Genomic DNA, 16,728 nt, shown 5'->3' on the forward strand with positions numbered 1-16,728 from the left:
GCACCATTTTTAGTTTCACGTTTTCGTTCACTTTTAATGCTAATGTTAGGTTCAGTATTAGGTCTGAGTTGCTAGTTTGCTGAATGCTGCTTGAGTTGGTTTAGTTACTTTAGGTTATATTTATAAGGCTCTGTGTAGTAGGGTCTTAAACACCCGAAGAGTATGCAAAGGATGGGGCGAAAGCGAGAGGCAGACATAGAGGAGTGAGACAGAGAGAGACAGCGAGAGAGAGAGAGATAGAGAGCGAGAGAGATTGGCGAGAGATAGGGTCAAACATAACGAGTTCGAGAACCAGTACGAGTACTAAACTGCTATCGTATCAGTGCTGTCGAATCTTCTTATGAGGACTATCGTCTTATCGTTTCCCATTTCCGGCCTAGTGCGTCTTAGCTTTCCTTACTCAGTTGGTTTGCTGCCTAGTTATTCGTTACTAATTAGTTTTATATATATTTATGTTTAGGTATATTTTATTTATGGTTATTCAAAAAAAAAAATACCTATTTACAGTGAGCCCACTACATTCGTTAAACTGTCAACTAGAACTTAAGGCCTAAACATATGCAACAAATGTCTATTCTTCGCTATCCATTAACTTTTGATTCATTGTTGAGAGTATTGGGAATACGTATATGCAAAAGGAGTGGGTGAGTGAGGGAGTTTTGGTTACTCAGATTTAATACCACTTGAATTGCTTTTTGGTTTGATTTGGTTAAACGGGGAGGGGCTTGGCGCCCTTTTGGGAATGGGAATTGAAAAAAACTACAACTAGAACTAAGTAACTTTCGCGGACAGAACCTCGAAACCCCGATTATCCAGAACCCCACCCCCCCTCCTAACTCCCCCAACTATACAGGGAAGACAATTCGTATGTACTATGTAAGTATCCGTAGTCGGGTGTTCCGGTTCTGCCCCCCTCTCTACTACGCTAAGTATCATCAAATATCAATTATCGAATAATTATCAAATACCAACTAGGTAATCAAAAACGGTAACCGAACGAGATTCAAGTGGACTCCAACCGATGGATGCTATGTTTCTGGCGACTTAAACGTAATGAAACCTTGCCTAAAAAACTGCCCAGGATAATCATACTCCTCAATCTCCTATTTAACCCACCATACCAACCATGTATATCGTCACCCGAAGAGTATTTCTCGTATTTTGCCGGTATAAACTATATGCCAAGTGCAAGCCTATCAAATGCCAGCATAAACAAATATCTAGGTTAATTCTTTTTGTCTAAACTTTTCATATTGGTTTTGTTTTTTAGCTAATGGTTTTTTATCACAAAATATGTGTGTATGTTTTGTTTGTTTGTAAGTGTTGGTGAGTGGCGTGTGGTAACATATTTTGCTAAGTTTCAATTCAAGTATTTACACTGCCCGAGGAAATCATATCTGATCCTTGCATTCAACTACAGAATAAGCTATTACCATCATTTCATTTTCATTTTGGGTTTTTTTTGTGATCTTAGTATTTTTTCGTTTTTCTTTTCTTAGGTCTGTCGATTGTCGTTTCGTTTAGCGGCCACATATCTGCTGTCTATATATCTTTTTGGTTTTACTTAAGCTTTACTGTTGCTGAGTTAACTATTTGGTTGAGTTGAGTTGAGTTTTTCGTTATCGTTATCGCTTTCGATTTCGAGTCTATAAGCCTACAATATAGGGAGCCAAGCGAGTGCGAGTGCCGGAGTGCTCAAGCCGAGTTTCGTTAAGTTAGTTAGTTTTGTTAGTTAGGACGGGTTATATCCATACATGTAGCTATTTACACTTTCTTCGCTAGCTTGGTATCTGTGTGTGAGTGAGTCTGTGTGTGTGTGTGTGGGTGGATCCCTCTTGGATCTCCTCTTACAGTTAGGTTTCAGTTTTAGGCTATGTACAATTCACGGGCATTGTGTCGGTCTGTAAGCTTTTTCTTCTGGTTCTTTGCCTCCTTTAGCAGTTATCACAAAATTATCCATATATACATACAGCTATATACATATACATATATATAAACGTGAGTGTGTCTCTGTCTGTGTGTGTGTGTGTCCTTTACAACGTTTGTATACATAAAAAGGTAAATAATTGCAGTAAATGTAGCAAATTCGTAAGCAACACGCTTGCCTTAATCGTAATCGTTATCATTATGGCTATCGCTACCGTAATCATAATCATAATCATAATCGTGTAACGGTTATAGAGTTTTGAATATCGAGTATCGAGCACTTCCATTCAGAGTGTGTGTGTGTGTGTGTGTGCTTGTGAGAGAGAGAGGGATAGCACTAGGCCGAGATCTATGCAACAAAAAATAATGAATTTCATCCAAAATTCCACTACAGCATGTTTTTCCTATCTAAATTTAAAAATTATTCAATGGAACATAATTCAATAACAATCGCTATCATAAACTAATTGTAGGTAATAATATATTAAACAGGTTTTAAGAATATCACCAGAAAGCTTTTAGGTACTACGAAATAAGTATTTGAATACTACGTTAATGATAAATGTATATGCTGAGAATTATTTTCATGTTATGTTATCTAACCTTCAAATTAAATATCAATTCATTTAATTCAAATAATCGCAATCATAAATCGACTGTGTTCCGTAATATCGTAATGAGTAATGCGTATTTAAATGTTCGTCGTGTACACAGAGATTTGAACTTTAAAAATCGGATTTTCAAAACCTCTTTTCAACTATTCTTTTGTGGAATGCCTTGCGTAATCTTTGGATAAATACGTTGCAGTGGACTTTCAAGTGTTTGAGATAGATGAGCTAGTTTCAGTGTTGAGTTGAGGTTACAGCTGTATCTTAAGTGTCTAGACTAACTAAGCGTAGGCGTAGGCTTGCGAGTGGGCGTGGCTGGGCTCCTACTCCCCCGATTTTGTATTATTGCTCCTGGCTGGAGGAGGCCTCCTCCTCTCCTCGCCGCTCCTTCCCGATCGTCGTGGGCTACAGGAAGTCCAGCTTGCCGCGCGTTGTTGCACCACTGCCCGTGGGTGTGGTCGTGGCTGTGGTGCTGGTGGGCGTGCCGCTGCCACTGCCCCCCGTTGTGGCCGGTGGCGGTGTTGTGGGCGTGACACCAGAGCCGGATCCTCCACCACCACCAGCGGTGCCAGCAGACGATGTCGATGGCAGTTGGGCCGCCGTGAAGTCCTCCTCGAGCAGGCGTAGATGCAGCAGTTCCGCTCCAGGCGTTGTGGGTGATTGATCCGCCGCCAGCTGTTGTTGCTGCTGATCCGCTGACGCTGGCGCCGATGACGTCATACCAGATCCGGCAACGCCCGCTGGAGCTGCGGTCGCGGTGCCGGCCGTCGAGGCGAGTGTCTGCTTAGGAGGCGCCGGTGCTTTCCTGCTCTTCGAGCGTCGCTTCTTGAGCATCAGTGGCCCCAGGCCGTTGCCTCCCGCGCTCGACACAACTGTGGCGCCCGGATTTAGCAGACCAGCGCCACCAGCGCCAGCTACTCCTGCTCCCGCGCCCGATCCCGCACCCGAACCAGATGCTCCTGGCGATGAAATGGTTATCACAGTGTCCACTGGGCTGGTTACCACCGATGTTGGGGGGGCCTGTGTTGTGGGTGTACCGCCGCCGCCGGCGCCGCCCGCGCCGCAGCCCGCGCAAATCTCGTCGCCGGGCGTGGTCTGGCCACTGCTGTTGTCCGGAGCGGTGCCACCGCTGCCGGCGGTACCACCTGGTGCCAGCCGCTTGACCAGCTCGCCCAGCAGATCCTCGATGCGGCCAATCCGCTGCTGCATGCGCTGCAGTTCCAGCCGCACATCCACCTTCATGTCCAGCACGGTGGCGATGAGATCGCGCTGCGCCAGCGTGGGCGGCGTCTCGCGCAGCCCGGTATCGTACGTATCCGATGTGGTGGCCCTCGAGCTGGCCATCTCGATCTGGCGCTCCCGCTCCAGGGCCAGATTACGATCCGCTTTGGTGACAATGGCCACCACAGTGCCAGCACTTCCTGCTGCTCCAGTTACACCCGATGCTCCCGCCGCCGCCGCCGCCGAGGATGTGGTGGCCACTGGCGGCGATGGTCCCACGGTGGCCGTGGTAACGGCTGCACCCTCGATGACCACGCGACTGTCGCGACTTGGCGGCGAGGAGTCCACCTCGCCACCCTCGTCGATGGTGTCCTGGCGGGCCAGGGTGGCCTGGCTAGCCTGCAGCTTGGGCGCCTTGGGAAAAACCTGGAGGTGACGTTTAATGGAACAATGGGCGATGCGAAGATGCGGATGCAAATGCGGGATTGACAGGCGGGGTGGCAGGTTGTTGCATGTTGCATGTATTTTGTTCGGTTCGGCAGGGGAGAAAAGTGAGAAAAATTGTGTTTGAGTTGGTTTTTGTTTTGGTTTTGGTTTCGGTTTCGTTTTCGAAATTCGGGTTATCAGTTTTGTGGTTTCATTGTTGATTGATTTGGTTAGTTGGTTGGTTGGTTGGTTGATTTATTGATGGATTGATTGATTGTTGAGGCATTTATTTCGTTGCAGGATTGTTGTTTTATTGCAGTTTGGCAGATAGGCAGAGTGCAGTGCATTGTATATTAATCCAATTTATTATCGAGTTGCAGTTGTTGTTGTTCCAATTCGGAATCAATTTTGAGTTGTTGTAGCAAGGCAGGCAAAGTTATTTCAATTTCGAGTTTTTAGTTGCGAGACAGAGAGAAAAGTCAACAGTAAACGGAAAAGATCGAAAAAATATATCAATTCGGTTCGGGATCATTGCAGTATAAACAATCTAAAGGCAGTTTGCTGGGTGTATTTCTTGAAGGGCGGTGGGCGTGGTGCAGGGACTTAAGTTTCGGCAACGGGCGGGCGCTATTACCGTTCAATTATGTATCAAATATACATAATCGAATGGACTTGAAAGCGTTTAAATACAAAAATTACACACAGTGCAATATAATTTATGAACTGATGAACATTGATAAACATTTATTACGATTATTACGATTGCCAGTTGCCCGCCCATTTGCCTATCGATTGTCGAACCGATAACAGTGTGTGGTGTGCCAGAGTGGTACAGTACAGCCAACTAAAGTAGCGGTTAAACAAACTAATTGTTCGTACACTTACTTTGCTTAATTGTAAATGCTATTCAATTCGATTGCACAATTTTCAAAATGGAGAAATACGAAATGATAATTGAGAAAATGAACGTCAAATGATTGAGTAACCGCATCGACATCGATTACGTAACCGGAAGTGAGAAGAGCAAACGAAAGGCAAAAAAAAAAATGGAGAGACAGAGTTATCATTAAATTTGGGAAACCCCAACAAACATGCATTTTAGCATTAATCCGCGACATGTCTGTTTTGGTATACTTGTTATGTGAATGTAACTACGTTTAAAGGCCTGTTTTAAATTTAATTTTCCGACAGATTTTCTTAACATTTCATGGCATTTAACTTGATTATGTGAAATGGTTATCTAATCGTTGTATATAGTGGTTTTAAGACAGGCTCTTAAGCGTAGTTTGTAAAAGTTAGCTTGATTCCACCGATCTACATTACAGCATAAAATGACGTATATGTACGTTTAGATACAATTTTCGATAGTTGAAAGCCAAATTCTTAGTTTAGTGTCACTGGAATCAAGCTATTGAAATGAAATTGCAAATTTAGTTGCTTTGATTCGGTGAATCATTGTTATAGATTATATCATTCGAATGCATTCTTGTGTGACCCTGTGTCTCTGAGTGTATGTTGCGTTTCTTGCTGAATGCCAGATCGCGGACTCTGGATACCGTGTAGCGGCTACTCAGATCCCAGATCCGCTTAACTTAAAGCGCATAATTACTTTGTTGCCTTGTCCACCATTGCTACTCGAAGTACTACTCTGCCGCGCTTGGGCGGTGCTCTCACGGAGGCTTTCGCGGGCGCTCAAACTTCTCGAGACGGCTACCTTGGCGCTGGTGTCGCTAGCTGAATCGACGCTTGAACTGCCCAGGAGGCGTCCCCACTTGCTGGCCCGTGTACTGCGCGCAGATGGTGGACCCGATGAGGGCGATGGGGATGGCGATGGCGAGGGCGCCGCGGCGGTGCTGAGGATGCGAGCGTCCTCGGTCAGTGTCAGTTTGGCTGGTAGCTTCTTGTATATGTTGTTGCATTTTTGGTTGTCGATTTGTTCGATTAATTTTGGCAATAGGGGGCATTATCGAGCATTTTACCGAGCAAGCATTATCATATCATATCATATCATATCATTTCAGGCGTTTGGCGATCAACAAATTTTCGGGGAGAAAGAGAAAAGAAAGAGATAGTGTGGGGTGGGGGATTTTGGGGGAGGGGGGTGTTTTCAAAAGCGCAGGGGTTGCAGGAAATGGGAAATTTTCCATTTGGGTGTGAGGGTAATAATACAGAATTTTCCGTTAGTAATTTTGTTTAATATCATATCAATTGTATTTTAGCCAAATTCACAACATAAACCGTAAGTAATCATCAACACAGAATGTATGGTATGTTCAAAGCGAAAAGTACAGTTGTGTTCGTGGTGGGTGGTTTTCGTGGGTGGTGAGCATGGGTGGTGGATTTCGTGGATTCGTGGTGAATTGTGAACAGTTATATGCATTATGCGTAAGCATGTTAAAGAAAGACAGAGACAAAGAAAGACATACAACGAGCATAAGTCACTTTTGTAAACAGTTTTTCGCTTCAATAGTAAACAACATTAGTTAAGCAATACAACGGTTATTAACTACAGTAAACAGTTAACAGTTAACGGTAAACGGCAAACAGTTGCCCCACCGCTCGTGTTTCAGTGCCCGGGTGTTTCAGTTCGCCTGGGGGCTTGGACTCTGGCTGGAGCTGTGATTGGTGGATTGTGAGGCTGAGGCTTCGAAAGAAACGTTAGTTCGGTTAACTGTGGAGAATGCGGCGGAAACGTATGGCAACGGAACGGGTTCGCACCGTGGTGATTTTGAGCCAACCGAAAAGGAACAAAAAATTGTAACAGCAACATAAGATTACTCAAGTACCGTCTGCGATTGTGCGATTATATTATAAAACCTTTTGAAAACAACATTAATGTTGTTTAAACGTAACAGAGCAATTATGCCTAATGTATTTTCAAATATTGTTAGAAGTTAAGTTCCTCAGTATAGCAGTACTTCAGCACCTTCTTATCGCACAAGCACAACGATCTTGAGTAAACCGCATAGAACTACCCAATGAACACAACAACGAAACATGAAAATGGAACATTAAATAACAACAACGAAACACTGAAAATGGAACACATAACACAGAAAGCAGAATGCACAGCAACAGAGAGAGAGAGAGCGAGAGAGTTCGAGACAGAGAGAGAGAGAAAGATCAAGGGACACTTCAATCCCAAGGACTCACCTTAGTTCGCTCCACCTCGCCGTCACCCTTCTCGACATCACTTTGGCCGGATCCGCCGACGAGCTCTTTGCTGCCCGCTTGGACCTGCGGAGTGCGACGGAATTTTGAGAAGATCTTCCGGACAAGATGGTCCTGATTCTGGGGCAATTGCGGCTCGTTCTTACGCCGTTCGGCCAATTCTTTTTCGCGCTTCACATCGGCCACCTTGCGAAAAATCAGTCGATGTCTGAGATTGTAGGTGAGCACCAGATTGCGTGCAAAGCTATTCGCAAATGCCGAATAGAAATCGAGGACTTCGAGCAATTTATCACGTTTGATGGCATGCAAATCACAATAGGTCAGAACACGCACATTGGCCGCACTCTGGCCAACGGCCGAGTCCTTCCAGAATTGATCGCCGAAGACGTCGCCCTTGCCTGAAAAGAAATTGTTCTCAGTGTGCAGTATGGTTCGGTAAATTGCCGCAGATCTATTGCCGATATCGATTGTCTCTTGTCTCACTGTCTAAAATCATATAACAGATACATAACCGTCGATGCTTTGGAAGCAGATTTCTTTTAATCGTTACCTTTAAAACATATTTTAAAGTTCCATTTAAGTGATATGTGTGTAGTCATTTTACCTGATACCTCCTATTGCACTGACCTCCGTTATCGAAATAATCGAAATAATCGAAACAATCGACGTAGATAGTTCTGCGGTTTTTGCTGTGGGGAAGTAGGGGGAAATCGAATCGATTTGCCAGACCGCGTAACTCACCCAATATTGCCACAACCTCGTCGTCTTGTATCACCTCCAGACTGCCGGTGACGATGAAGCATAGGCTATCGATGCTCTCGCCGGTGTGATAAAGCAAATCCCCCGGCGCCGAGTGCGACATCATGAAGTGCATCGCCAGTGCCCGGAGACAACCATCCGAGGCCAGACGAAATGCCGGATGCTCGTTAAATACTTTGCGATTTAGATGAACACATATGTCAGCCTTCATATCTTTCGGACAATAGTTTAGTACCTGCGAATTGTATACGAGTTGCGAGTGGCGGTTCGATAGGCTTCGATTCGAGACTAATCGAATCGAAGCGATTGCAATCGAGATTGGTGTAATTGGATTATCGACTTAACAGGCTTATTTGAGTTTAAAAACCTTTCTGTATGGGAACTTAAAAACTGCGGACCACCACGGAGGTTTTCCACCCAGATTATTTGATCCTCTGGGCGGAATTCTTCAGCTCTAGTGGCTAACGAGACACGCACACACACGCACACATACACTAATACACATACAACATTGATCGCGTGTCAGTGTGAGTGTTTCTTGTTTATTCTTTTAGTGTCTTCGTCTGTGACTGTGTGTGTGTGTGGTTGTATGAGTGTAATTGAGTGCTATTTCCAATTTTCAGGGAAGTAACATCACAATTTTATTTTGGGTTCTAAGGACGGGGACTTGTGGTCTCTTAATTGCGGCACAAACTACAGTCAACGAGATAGTTATAAAGGTCAGTTTATACGGCTCAGACCGGTTGTAAACTATGTTTCTCTCTGTGAACCAAACACGGTTTTATGCAATATCAAAATTTCAGGCGCAAACGACCCCCGAGTTATGTTATTTCTGTAATCTGGGGGTTATAGGTTTATAGCTTTCCAGGGGGCGCTGCGCCGTTTGGTTCAGGTTCATCTAAAGGCATGAATTTGACGGACGCTTTTCGTTTTGGCACGGATCTCGCTCGCGGGCAGACACATGGAGAGAATGAAAAGATAGATCGATTAGCTGAGTTCTGTTAAAGATGAATTCGTTAGATGTATAGAGCTATTTGGGTGATTCCGCACTTTTTCAGATATCAATTTTCAAATTTTTGCGTCCACCCACAGCTTACCTCGGACCCATCGCCAGGACCTTGCTCTGTGGGTGGCTTGGACTTTGGGCTATTTGATTTTCTGGGGGGCTTGATCTTAGGCCTAAAGAAATGCGAGTAGCGAGCTCAAAATAATAGAAAAAGAAAGCGCGAGAGCAGCGACCAAACGGTTTTTGTCGAATAGTTTTGGAGAGAGAGAGAGATAGTACAGGTGTCATGTGAGGTAGCGAATAACAATTAACGAGAATTGTGGTGTCTGTAGTTTGACGTACGAGTAATTGGTGTGAATTGGTGGTGAAGACTGTTTTGTGTTGCTAATAAACATAACTAACTATGCCCATAACTACTTTTATAATTTCCAAAAAAAAATAAATTTTGCAAGTTTTAAAATTTCGATTAAATTTGCAAAAAATGGCAAAAAATTATGATTTCCTTTTTTGAACACGTGTGGATAGGAAATTTTGTTACGAATTCAACGAGATATGGCAATCCACTTTTGGACAACTATTTTTGTTGCTATCGACAAAAAACTGATTATTTTTTATCAAAAAATAAACCAAAAAAAATGTTATAAAAAAATCTGATATTTTCAATCGGCGTTTTTTCCATAACTTGGTCAAAAATGGGGGCAGAGCTAAAATGATGACTGTTTTGTGCTGCTAATAAACATAGCTAACCATGTGTATTCCTCCTTTTTTGATTTTCGAAAAAAAACAATTTTACAAATTTTTGCATTTTTGATAAGGGGTACCATCATCAAATTTTGCAAAAAACGGCCACAAATTGTGATTTCCTATTTTGAATACGTGTGGATAGGGAATTTTGTTACGAATTCAACGAGATATGGCAATCCACTTTTGGACAAGTAATTTTGTTGCTATCGAAAAAAAACGATTCAATAAACAAATTTCCCGATAATATATGTACAGTATGTAGTACTAGTTTAATACACGAATAATGAACTGACGAAATCCATTCACGGAGTGGTCGTTACATAAATAAAAAATACAAACAGAATATATGATTAAAAAAAATTGAGAGCAAAAGTTTGCAGAAGAACCAGCTGTGTGTGGAAAATTTAGTAGCGAGTGGCGAGTGGCTAGTAACGAGTTGTGGAGTTGGAGCAGTTGTTTGATGTATGCCATGTGTGTATGTGTGCGTATGCCGAGTGCATTAGAGATAGTGATAGGCTGAAGTACGCCAAGCTCTGTAGAGAAGCCAGCTATGTACAAATGGAACCCAGTTCCAGCGCATTGACTTTGTAGACAAAAGCGTTTGTAAATGAGACACATAAATGGGAAAATGTATCCTTATACCATCTGACATAATATTCCAATATGAATGATGCTGAAAGCTAAAAGCTGTATTGGCAACGAAAAAAAGGCTCAAGGCGATTTCGATGCCCAGAAGCGATCCTTTTGCATTTGGTGTCGTATCGGAAACTTACCTTCTCGGTATCCAGACCCTTAGTCATGGCCCAGGTGGAGACTACATAGTCCATCACTCGTTCGCTGAGAGCCTTTGGCACCTCGTGCAGCTTCATGAACTCGCGCACATTGTTCAGCATGTCGTGATACTTGGCCGTGGCCGACGTCATCTGCTGAATGATGGTGGTAACGTGTCCGAAGATCGTGGCATACAGCAGAGCTATATCGTTGAGGATTCAGATTCAGATGGGGAGAAAGAGAGAAACGTGATGAGACATTCAGATTAAGCGACGGAGGTGCACACAGAGTTGAAGAGCTCGTAGTTTTTGGGGTTCCATTTAAAGCAAACTTTACACGATCAGCTAGATAACACTTGAGATGTGTGAGAGTGCACAGAGAAGAAGTAAACCACAAACTAAGAATTTTATTTGTAAATCTCAACTAATAAAATCAAATCAATTGTACAATAGAGTAAATTAAATAAATCAACTTATAATAAAGTACAGATCAACAAGTTAAAATACTTAGTACTTTTGGTATTACTTTTTCTCTGCGTGTACGTGAAGTGTGCGTGTGATATGTGTGAGTTAGACAGTTATAGCGTGTGTGTTATCAGTAGTCGCTGATTCTACGCGCTGTGGAAGAAAAGACGCACAGGTGCGCGGCTAGAACAGTAATAAATTCCACAGATTGGACGAGCACACAGTTAGACAGAGACGAGTAGGTGAGTTGTGGGAAATATAAGGATGTTGGAGCGGGTTGGTGAGTGACATGAGCGAAATACTGCGCAGGAGTAGCTCCACCATGGCAATTTTCTTTGTTGAAGTGCTAGTCATGCGCAGTGTTCAAACTCATTATATTTTTTACTGATTTTGTTCGAAATGTGGTACAGTACAGCAGAAAAGGTACGCGTTGCAAATAACGAGTTACAGTTAAAGAGTACCGAGTATCAGGTTACAAAAGAAAATAAGTTATTATCAACGAGTTATGATTAGTTACTATTAATGAGTAACGAGTTCGCCCAACGAGTTACTATTACGGATCATGCGTTACGATTGCCGATTAACGTATAACAAGTAACGAGTTACGGACAACGAGTAGAGAGGAATACACAATGCAACTCACACATGGCCACGAATTGTGCAACTAGATGACGACGGAGCAGAAGAAGGGTGGAGAAAAAAACTTGACACTTGATTCTGGCTGCGATCAATCAATGATTGACATTGTGAGAATGCGAGTGAGTTGCTCTACTTGGACATGGACAAATGGACATGGACATGGGCTACGAATCAATCGATTAATGAGGCTCTACACCAAATAACTGCAGCAATTTATTAGTTCTAGCGGCGCAAGCGGATGGCCTAGCTTTCAAATGAAATCGGAATCGAGAGATCGGAACCGGAATTCAAAAGCGTGACGCGTGTGCGGGAATATCAAGAAACTTGGACGCGGCAACGGAACGTGTTAAGAACACAGCACCTGCAATGATCATCATGCAGATGGTGAACACCTTCTCGTTGTCTGTCTCCGCGGCGACATTGCCAAAGCCCACCTGTACAAAAAGAAGAGAGAACAATCAAATGATGAGAATATGGAACAGAGAATAGAGAACAAATTAAGGAATTATTTAGTGTGTAGCTTTGATCACAAATGTGGATGATCATCCACAGCCACGCACAAACTTACCGATGTCATGCAGGTCATGGTGAAATATAGGGCCGTCACGTACATGCTCTTCCGTGACGGCCCATTGACCAATTCTGGCCCGGTGTCATTGCTCCATATATACGAGTACGGTGACTGGGTGACATTCGCCAGCTTCCACAGCCAGCTGTACTGGATCTGCAACGGAATGATTCACATATGATTTAGGGGATCAAGGGAATGTTGAAACTGTTTCATACTAACCCCATTATCCGCATCGCTGCGCCCAATCGAGTACCATATGCAGGCCAGCCAATGGGCCACCAGCATGTAGAAGCAGAGCAGCAGGATCAGCATGGCCGCTCCGTACTCCAGGTAGCGGTCCAGTTTTCGCACCACCCTCCCCAGGCGCAGAAGGCGGACGACCTTGAGGGCACTGAACAGCGAACCGATGCCGTCCTCATCCCGATCGAACGCGTTGAACACGTCGTACGGCAGGCAGCTGAGCAGGTCGATGATGAACCACGACTTTAGGTAGTTCATGCGGATCACCTTCGGGTCACTGACCACCTCGCCACCGGGACCCACGAACGTTGTGTGGAAGTTTAAAACTATGCAAGTGTATTAGTTACGGTAGTTAGTAATGGTATGCGGCTAACTCACCAATATCTATAAAGAATATAACATCGACTATGGAATCGACCACGAGCAGGGAAACATCCTCTGAGGTTTTATTTTTAAACGCTACATTGTATGGCACCTGGAAAAAAGTGATGATAGTTGAAAACAATGAAAACCATACTTAGAAATATGTAATTTTAGAACCTTATTGATTCAACAGGGCGTATGAGTAACGTGCTGTCCGTCTCCATCATATTACTCATACGACCCATTATCCCTATTGCAGATTAAATTGTTTTATTTCTATTTTATAATTATAATTCAAGTGTAATCTGTCAGTCTGTGAGTTACCGGTTCCATTACCTGAGCAACAGTTGGTTCTGCTGCCCCCGTCTATTTTGTGTTGTCTTAACTGTTGCCCCAAGTGGCAGTTAGAAGCCTCTTAACGTGGCTCGTCTTGTCCTGGTCGGAGGTTGGATTACAAGCCACGAATGCCGCTGCTTATGTCCTGTCAAGCCTCATGTCTCATCCTCCGCCCACCGAGCATATTAATTTAAGCACATGAAACATAAGCCGCCCTCTTTGAGGCCGCCATAGCAGCGGAATGGGTTTGGGTATGGGTATGTGGATGGGTATGGGTAATGGGGATGTGGACATGAATGTGGACGTGAATGTGAATGATGAGGTGGAAGAAGAACTCGTCGTCTGAGCAGCCACTTGGTCATGTAAATGTGTGCACTTGTCTGCTGGCATCTCTGGCCCAGCAACTCGTCCTGTTCGCCGGCTTTTTGTCTGGGTGGGAACCAAACATTAATGTCTGACAGAGGGTCGTTATCTGAACTCTTCACTTGAGGCTGAGCCCAGGCGACGGGGCCTTTCTGATCCGATTTGAGGGTATTTTCCTAATTGTGGGCCATAGCGGGCGCATACTGTACAAACACACAGACACACACAATTGCAGGTGATTTAAAATAGATTTTCTTTCACATAAATTTGAAGTCGCTTCTATATTCCCAAATGCCTTGTCCACCTGGTTAAAATATCACTTAACTTTCCGGGTTTTTTGTGCGCATTTTGTACTGGCGTAGTTGCAGAGAAAGTTTTGATTTGTCGCTGGCTATACAAACATTTATCTCAAAGTTGCGCCAGCCACAACAACGAACAACATTGAGCTGGGAGAGCAAATATATAGAAACACCCAGGGACAAACAACTAATACCGCAAAATGTCATTAAACAATAAGTAAACGAAAAGTGCGCAACATGAAAACCGAAACAAGAAGCTAACAGGGAATTTCAACTTTCTTTTTGGCTGATACATATACTATAGTAGTTTTCAGAGGGACATGGAGGGTTATGGGTTACGGATACCAATCCCCACATGTGCGGATGCCAACTTATGTTGAACGCAATTTAAGCGAAAATGTTAACATCTTGTTGACGGAAATAGACACAATTCGAGCAGACAGACGACATCGGCTTTTGAAAACGCATCGCATGCGGCTTTGTGGCAATCTGAATCTGAATGCGAGTGTGGAGATGTCTCCCCCCAATAATCCCATTTCTGGAAAAACCCTTTCTTCTGCCAGCACCTGTGTGCAAAAAGCAGACAAAGTCATAAAATATTTTACACTCGCTGGTTAGACAGCATGTTTGGTATTGGGAAAAAGATGATGATGCTATCAATGGAAATACAATGAAATTGTACTTTAATGCGGAGTAGGAAGATGAATAAGAATGGCAAAATATTAAACAGCAGAAGTAAAGATACGGATTCAATTTAGAGGCAATTGACAAACAAATCAAACGCATAGATCAAATCCATATTTTAATAACAAAAATGTTGCATCATTGAAGAGATGTTGCATTAGCTGACGTCAAAGGACTTAATATATGTATATAACTTTATAGGATATAAATTTCTTTAAATAACTTCATGAAGTCAGTTATTTCACTCACCATGATGGCTGTATAAAATGTTAAACACAATATCACCCAGTCCCAAATCGCCTTAAATGCACAATAATGCAGGAGTATGTGTGGCGGCGTTTTGGGGGCTTCCTGTCGGTACTGTGGCATGATATCAGCGCTCAAGGACATCATCTGTGTGTTGGTACAGTAAAATCAGCACAGAGCGGAGTAGAACAGTAAATTGAAAATGAAGGACTCACATGCGCCAGATTGGACTGCTTCGTGGGATCCTTCAGCGTGGGCAGATGGGCGCTGAACTGGCGACTGCGGGTCACCGATCTTGCCAATTTGGCGAACTTCGAGAGACCTAAAACTGGCAAAAATAGATTAACCGCTACGAGGTGGGTACACGCACACAAACAACGATAAATAAACAGTGCAGCGAGTCGGTTAACATCCAGCACAAAAGGATAACAATATACAAAGTAGTCAGAGATATGAGTGGTATTTATACATATATATAATATAAGGAGTGTTGGCACAGCGAATTTGGTTTGTTTTTCGTTTTCGGTTGGGTGTTTCGTTTTGTTGGTTTTCAATTTGTTCAAGCGTATTTACAGGTGGGTGTTGTGATTGTGTGTGCGTGTGTGATTGTGTGTGTAGACATGGAAAGAGAGAGCAGATAAGTTGAGTAGTAAGGCGGAAAGAGACGGTCACATTCAGATACATAGAGGTGCAGAGAATGGGCATGAAGCACGGCTGCTAAAACTTTAATAGTTTCTTTGACTATTAGTAACTTTACATTTTAAGGATGCTGCATTTTTGGAACCTTTAATCTTAGTTAACAGCTTGAAACGATTGATTAATTTTATATAAATGAAATGCATGTCAGCATGGTTTTTGAAATTTCATTAGGCAACCGTGGTCCATGGGTGTGATGGCTGAATAAGAACTGTGGAGCATTCACTTACCTCCCTTGGTGTCCTCGCTGTCGATGGGCTGCTTGAGGGCCGTGATGTCCCGGAAGGTCAGCAGGAAGAGCACCACCAGGTCGCGTTCGTTGCGTATGGGTGCGACCTGTAGCAGCAGCCATAATGGGGTTTCTGCGGGCATGCGAATCGGAATTAATAACAATTATAGGTAAGTACGGCACAATGACGTTGCTAAAGGGGCGTACGAACACCAGATATACATAAGTATATCTATACATCCATAGATACATATAGGTAATTCCATTCGCATTGGGGTCACGACATGAGCGGGGACACAGTGAGACAGTCAGACAGACGGACAGACAGACAGACATTTCATTGGATTGCAATTATTGATATGGAACGCTGGTTAATGGATGCTGCATTTGGAATGCACAATGCTGCCTTCGGACACAATGGTCGGCATGTAAATCGCCAGCGTACAGTGCGCTCCATATGTGTGCAACAGCTGAAGCTGTTTGTCCTTTGTCGCTGCGCATGAATAATTCAATAGGCACACCGATTGTCGTAGCAATCGATGGGTTCGCCAATGCAAATCTACGCATTAAAGTCGCACATTCATTTTCAGGAGTATTGAAACACTTATATGAGGTCATCATATTTGATAAATTTAATAAAATAGTATAAGGATATACTTTTTATAAAGTATCTTTCTGATCAGTGGACTAAGTATTTCGATATGCATATATCCACACTTTCGAATAATTGGCTAATTAGTTATTAAAGTACGTTAGTTTTAATTGCCAAGGACTTGTTTATTTTTTACACGTACTGCTAACGACCGCAATTCCCGTACTTGCCATTAAAGGACATCTCTCTCTCTCTCTCTCTCCCTCTCTCTCCCTTTCTCTTCCGTTCCGATTGCGTGTACGTGTGCGTTTGTGTTTGATGGCATAATTATTCACCAATTGCAAGCACAATTTGCTACTTCCGCTTCCGGTGAA

At 43.3% G+C, this 16,728-nt stretch overlaps 1 protein-coding gene across 1 annotated transcript in view; it reads right to left on the reverse strand.

The window, feature by feature from the left end:
• Positions 1-2,439: 2,439 nt before the first annotated feature.
• Positions 2,440-16,728, reverse strand: part of LOC122623303 (potassium voltage-gated channel protein eag) — a 50,749-nt gene continuing 36,460 nt past the window's right edge. Inside the window, exons 7-18 of the mRNA XM_043802377.1 lie at positions 15,764-15,895; positions 15,053-15,165; positions 14,841-14,984; positions 12,925-13,021; positions 12,526-12,872; positions 12,304-12,459; positions 12,097-12,169; positions 10,635-10,834; positions 8,094-8,346; positions 7,335-7,750; positions 5,791-6,078; positions 2,440-4,181 (exon numbers count right to left, since the gene is read on the reverse strand). Of these exons, the coding sequence (XP_043658312.1) occupies positions 2,940-4,181; positions 5,791-6,078; positions 7,335-7,750; positions 8,094-8,346; positions 10,635-10,834; positions 12,097-12,169; positions 12,304-12,459; positions 12,526-12,872; positions 12,925-13,021; positions 14,841-14,984; positions 15,053-15,165; positions 15,764-15,895 (3,461 nt within the window). The 3' untranslated portion in view covers positions 2,440-2,939. The remainder of the gene's footprint in view (positions 4,182-5,790; positions 6,079-7,334; positions 7,751-8,093; positions 8,347-10,634; positions 10,835-12,096; positions 12,170-12,303; positions 12,460-12,525; positions 12,873-12,924; positions 13,022-14,840; positions 14,985-15,052; positions 15,166-15,763; positions 15,896-16,728) is intronic.

The sequence above is a fragment of the Drosophila teissieri genome, chromosome X, assembly GCF_016746235.2.
Source record: "Drosophila teissieri strain GT53w chromosome X, Prin_Dtei_1.1, whole genome shotgun sequence".
Classification (NCBI taxonomy): Eukaryota; Metazoa; Arthropoda; class Insecta; order Diptera; family Drosophilidae; genus Drosophila; species Drosophila teissieri.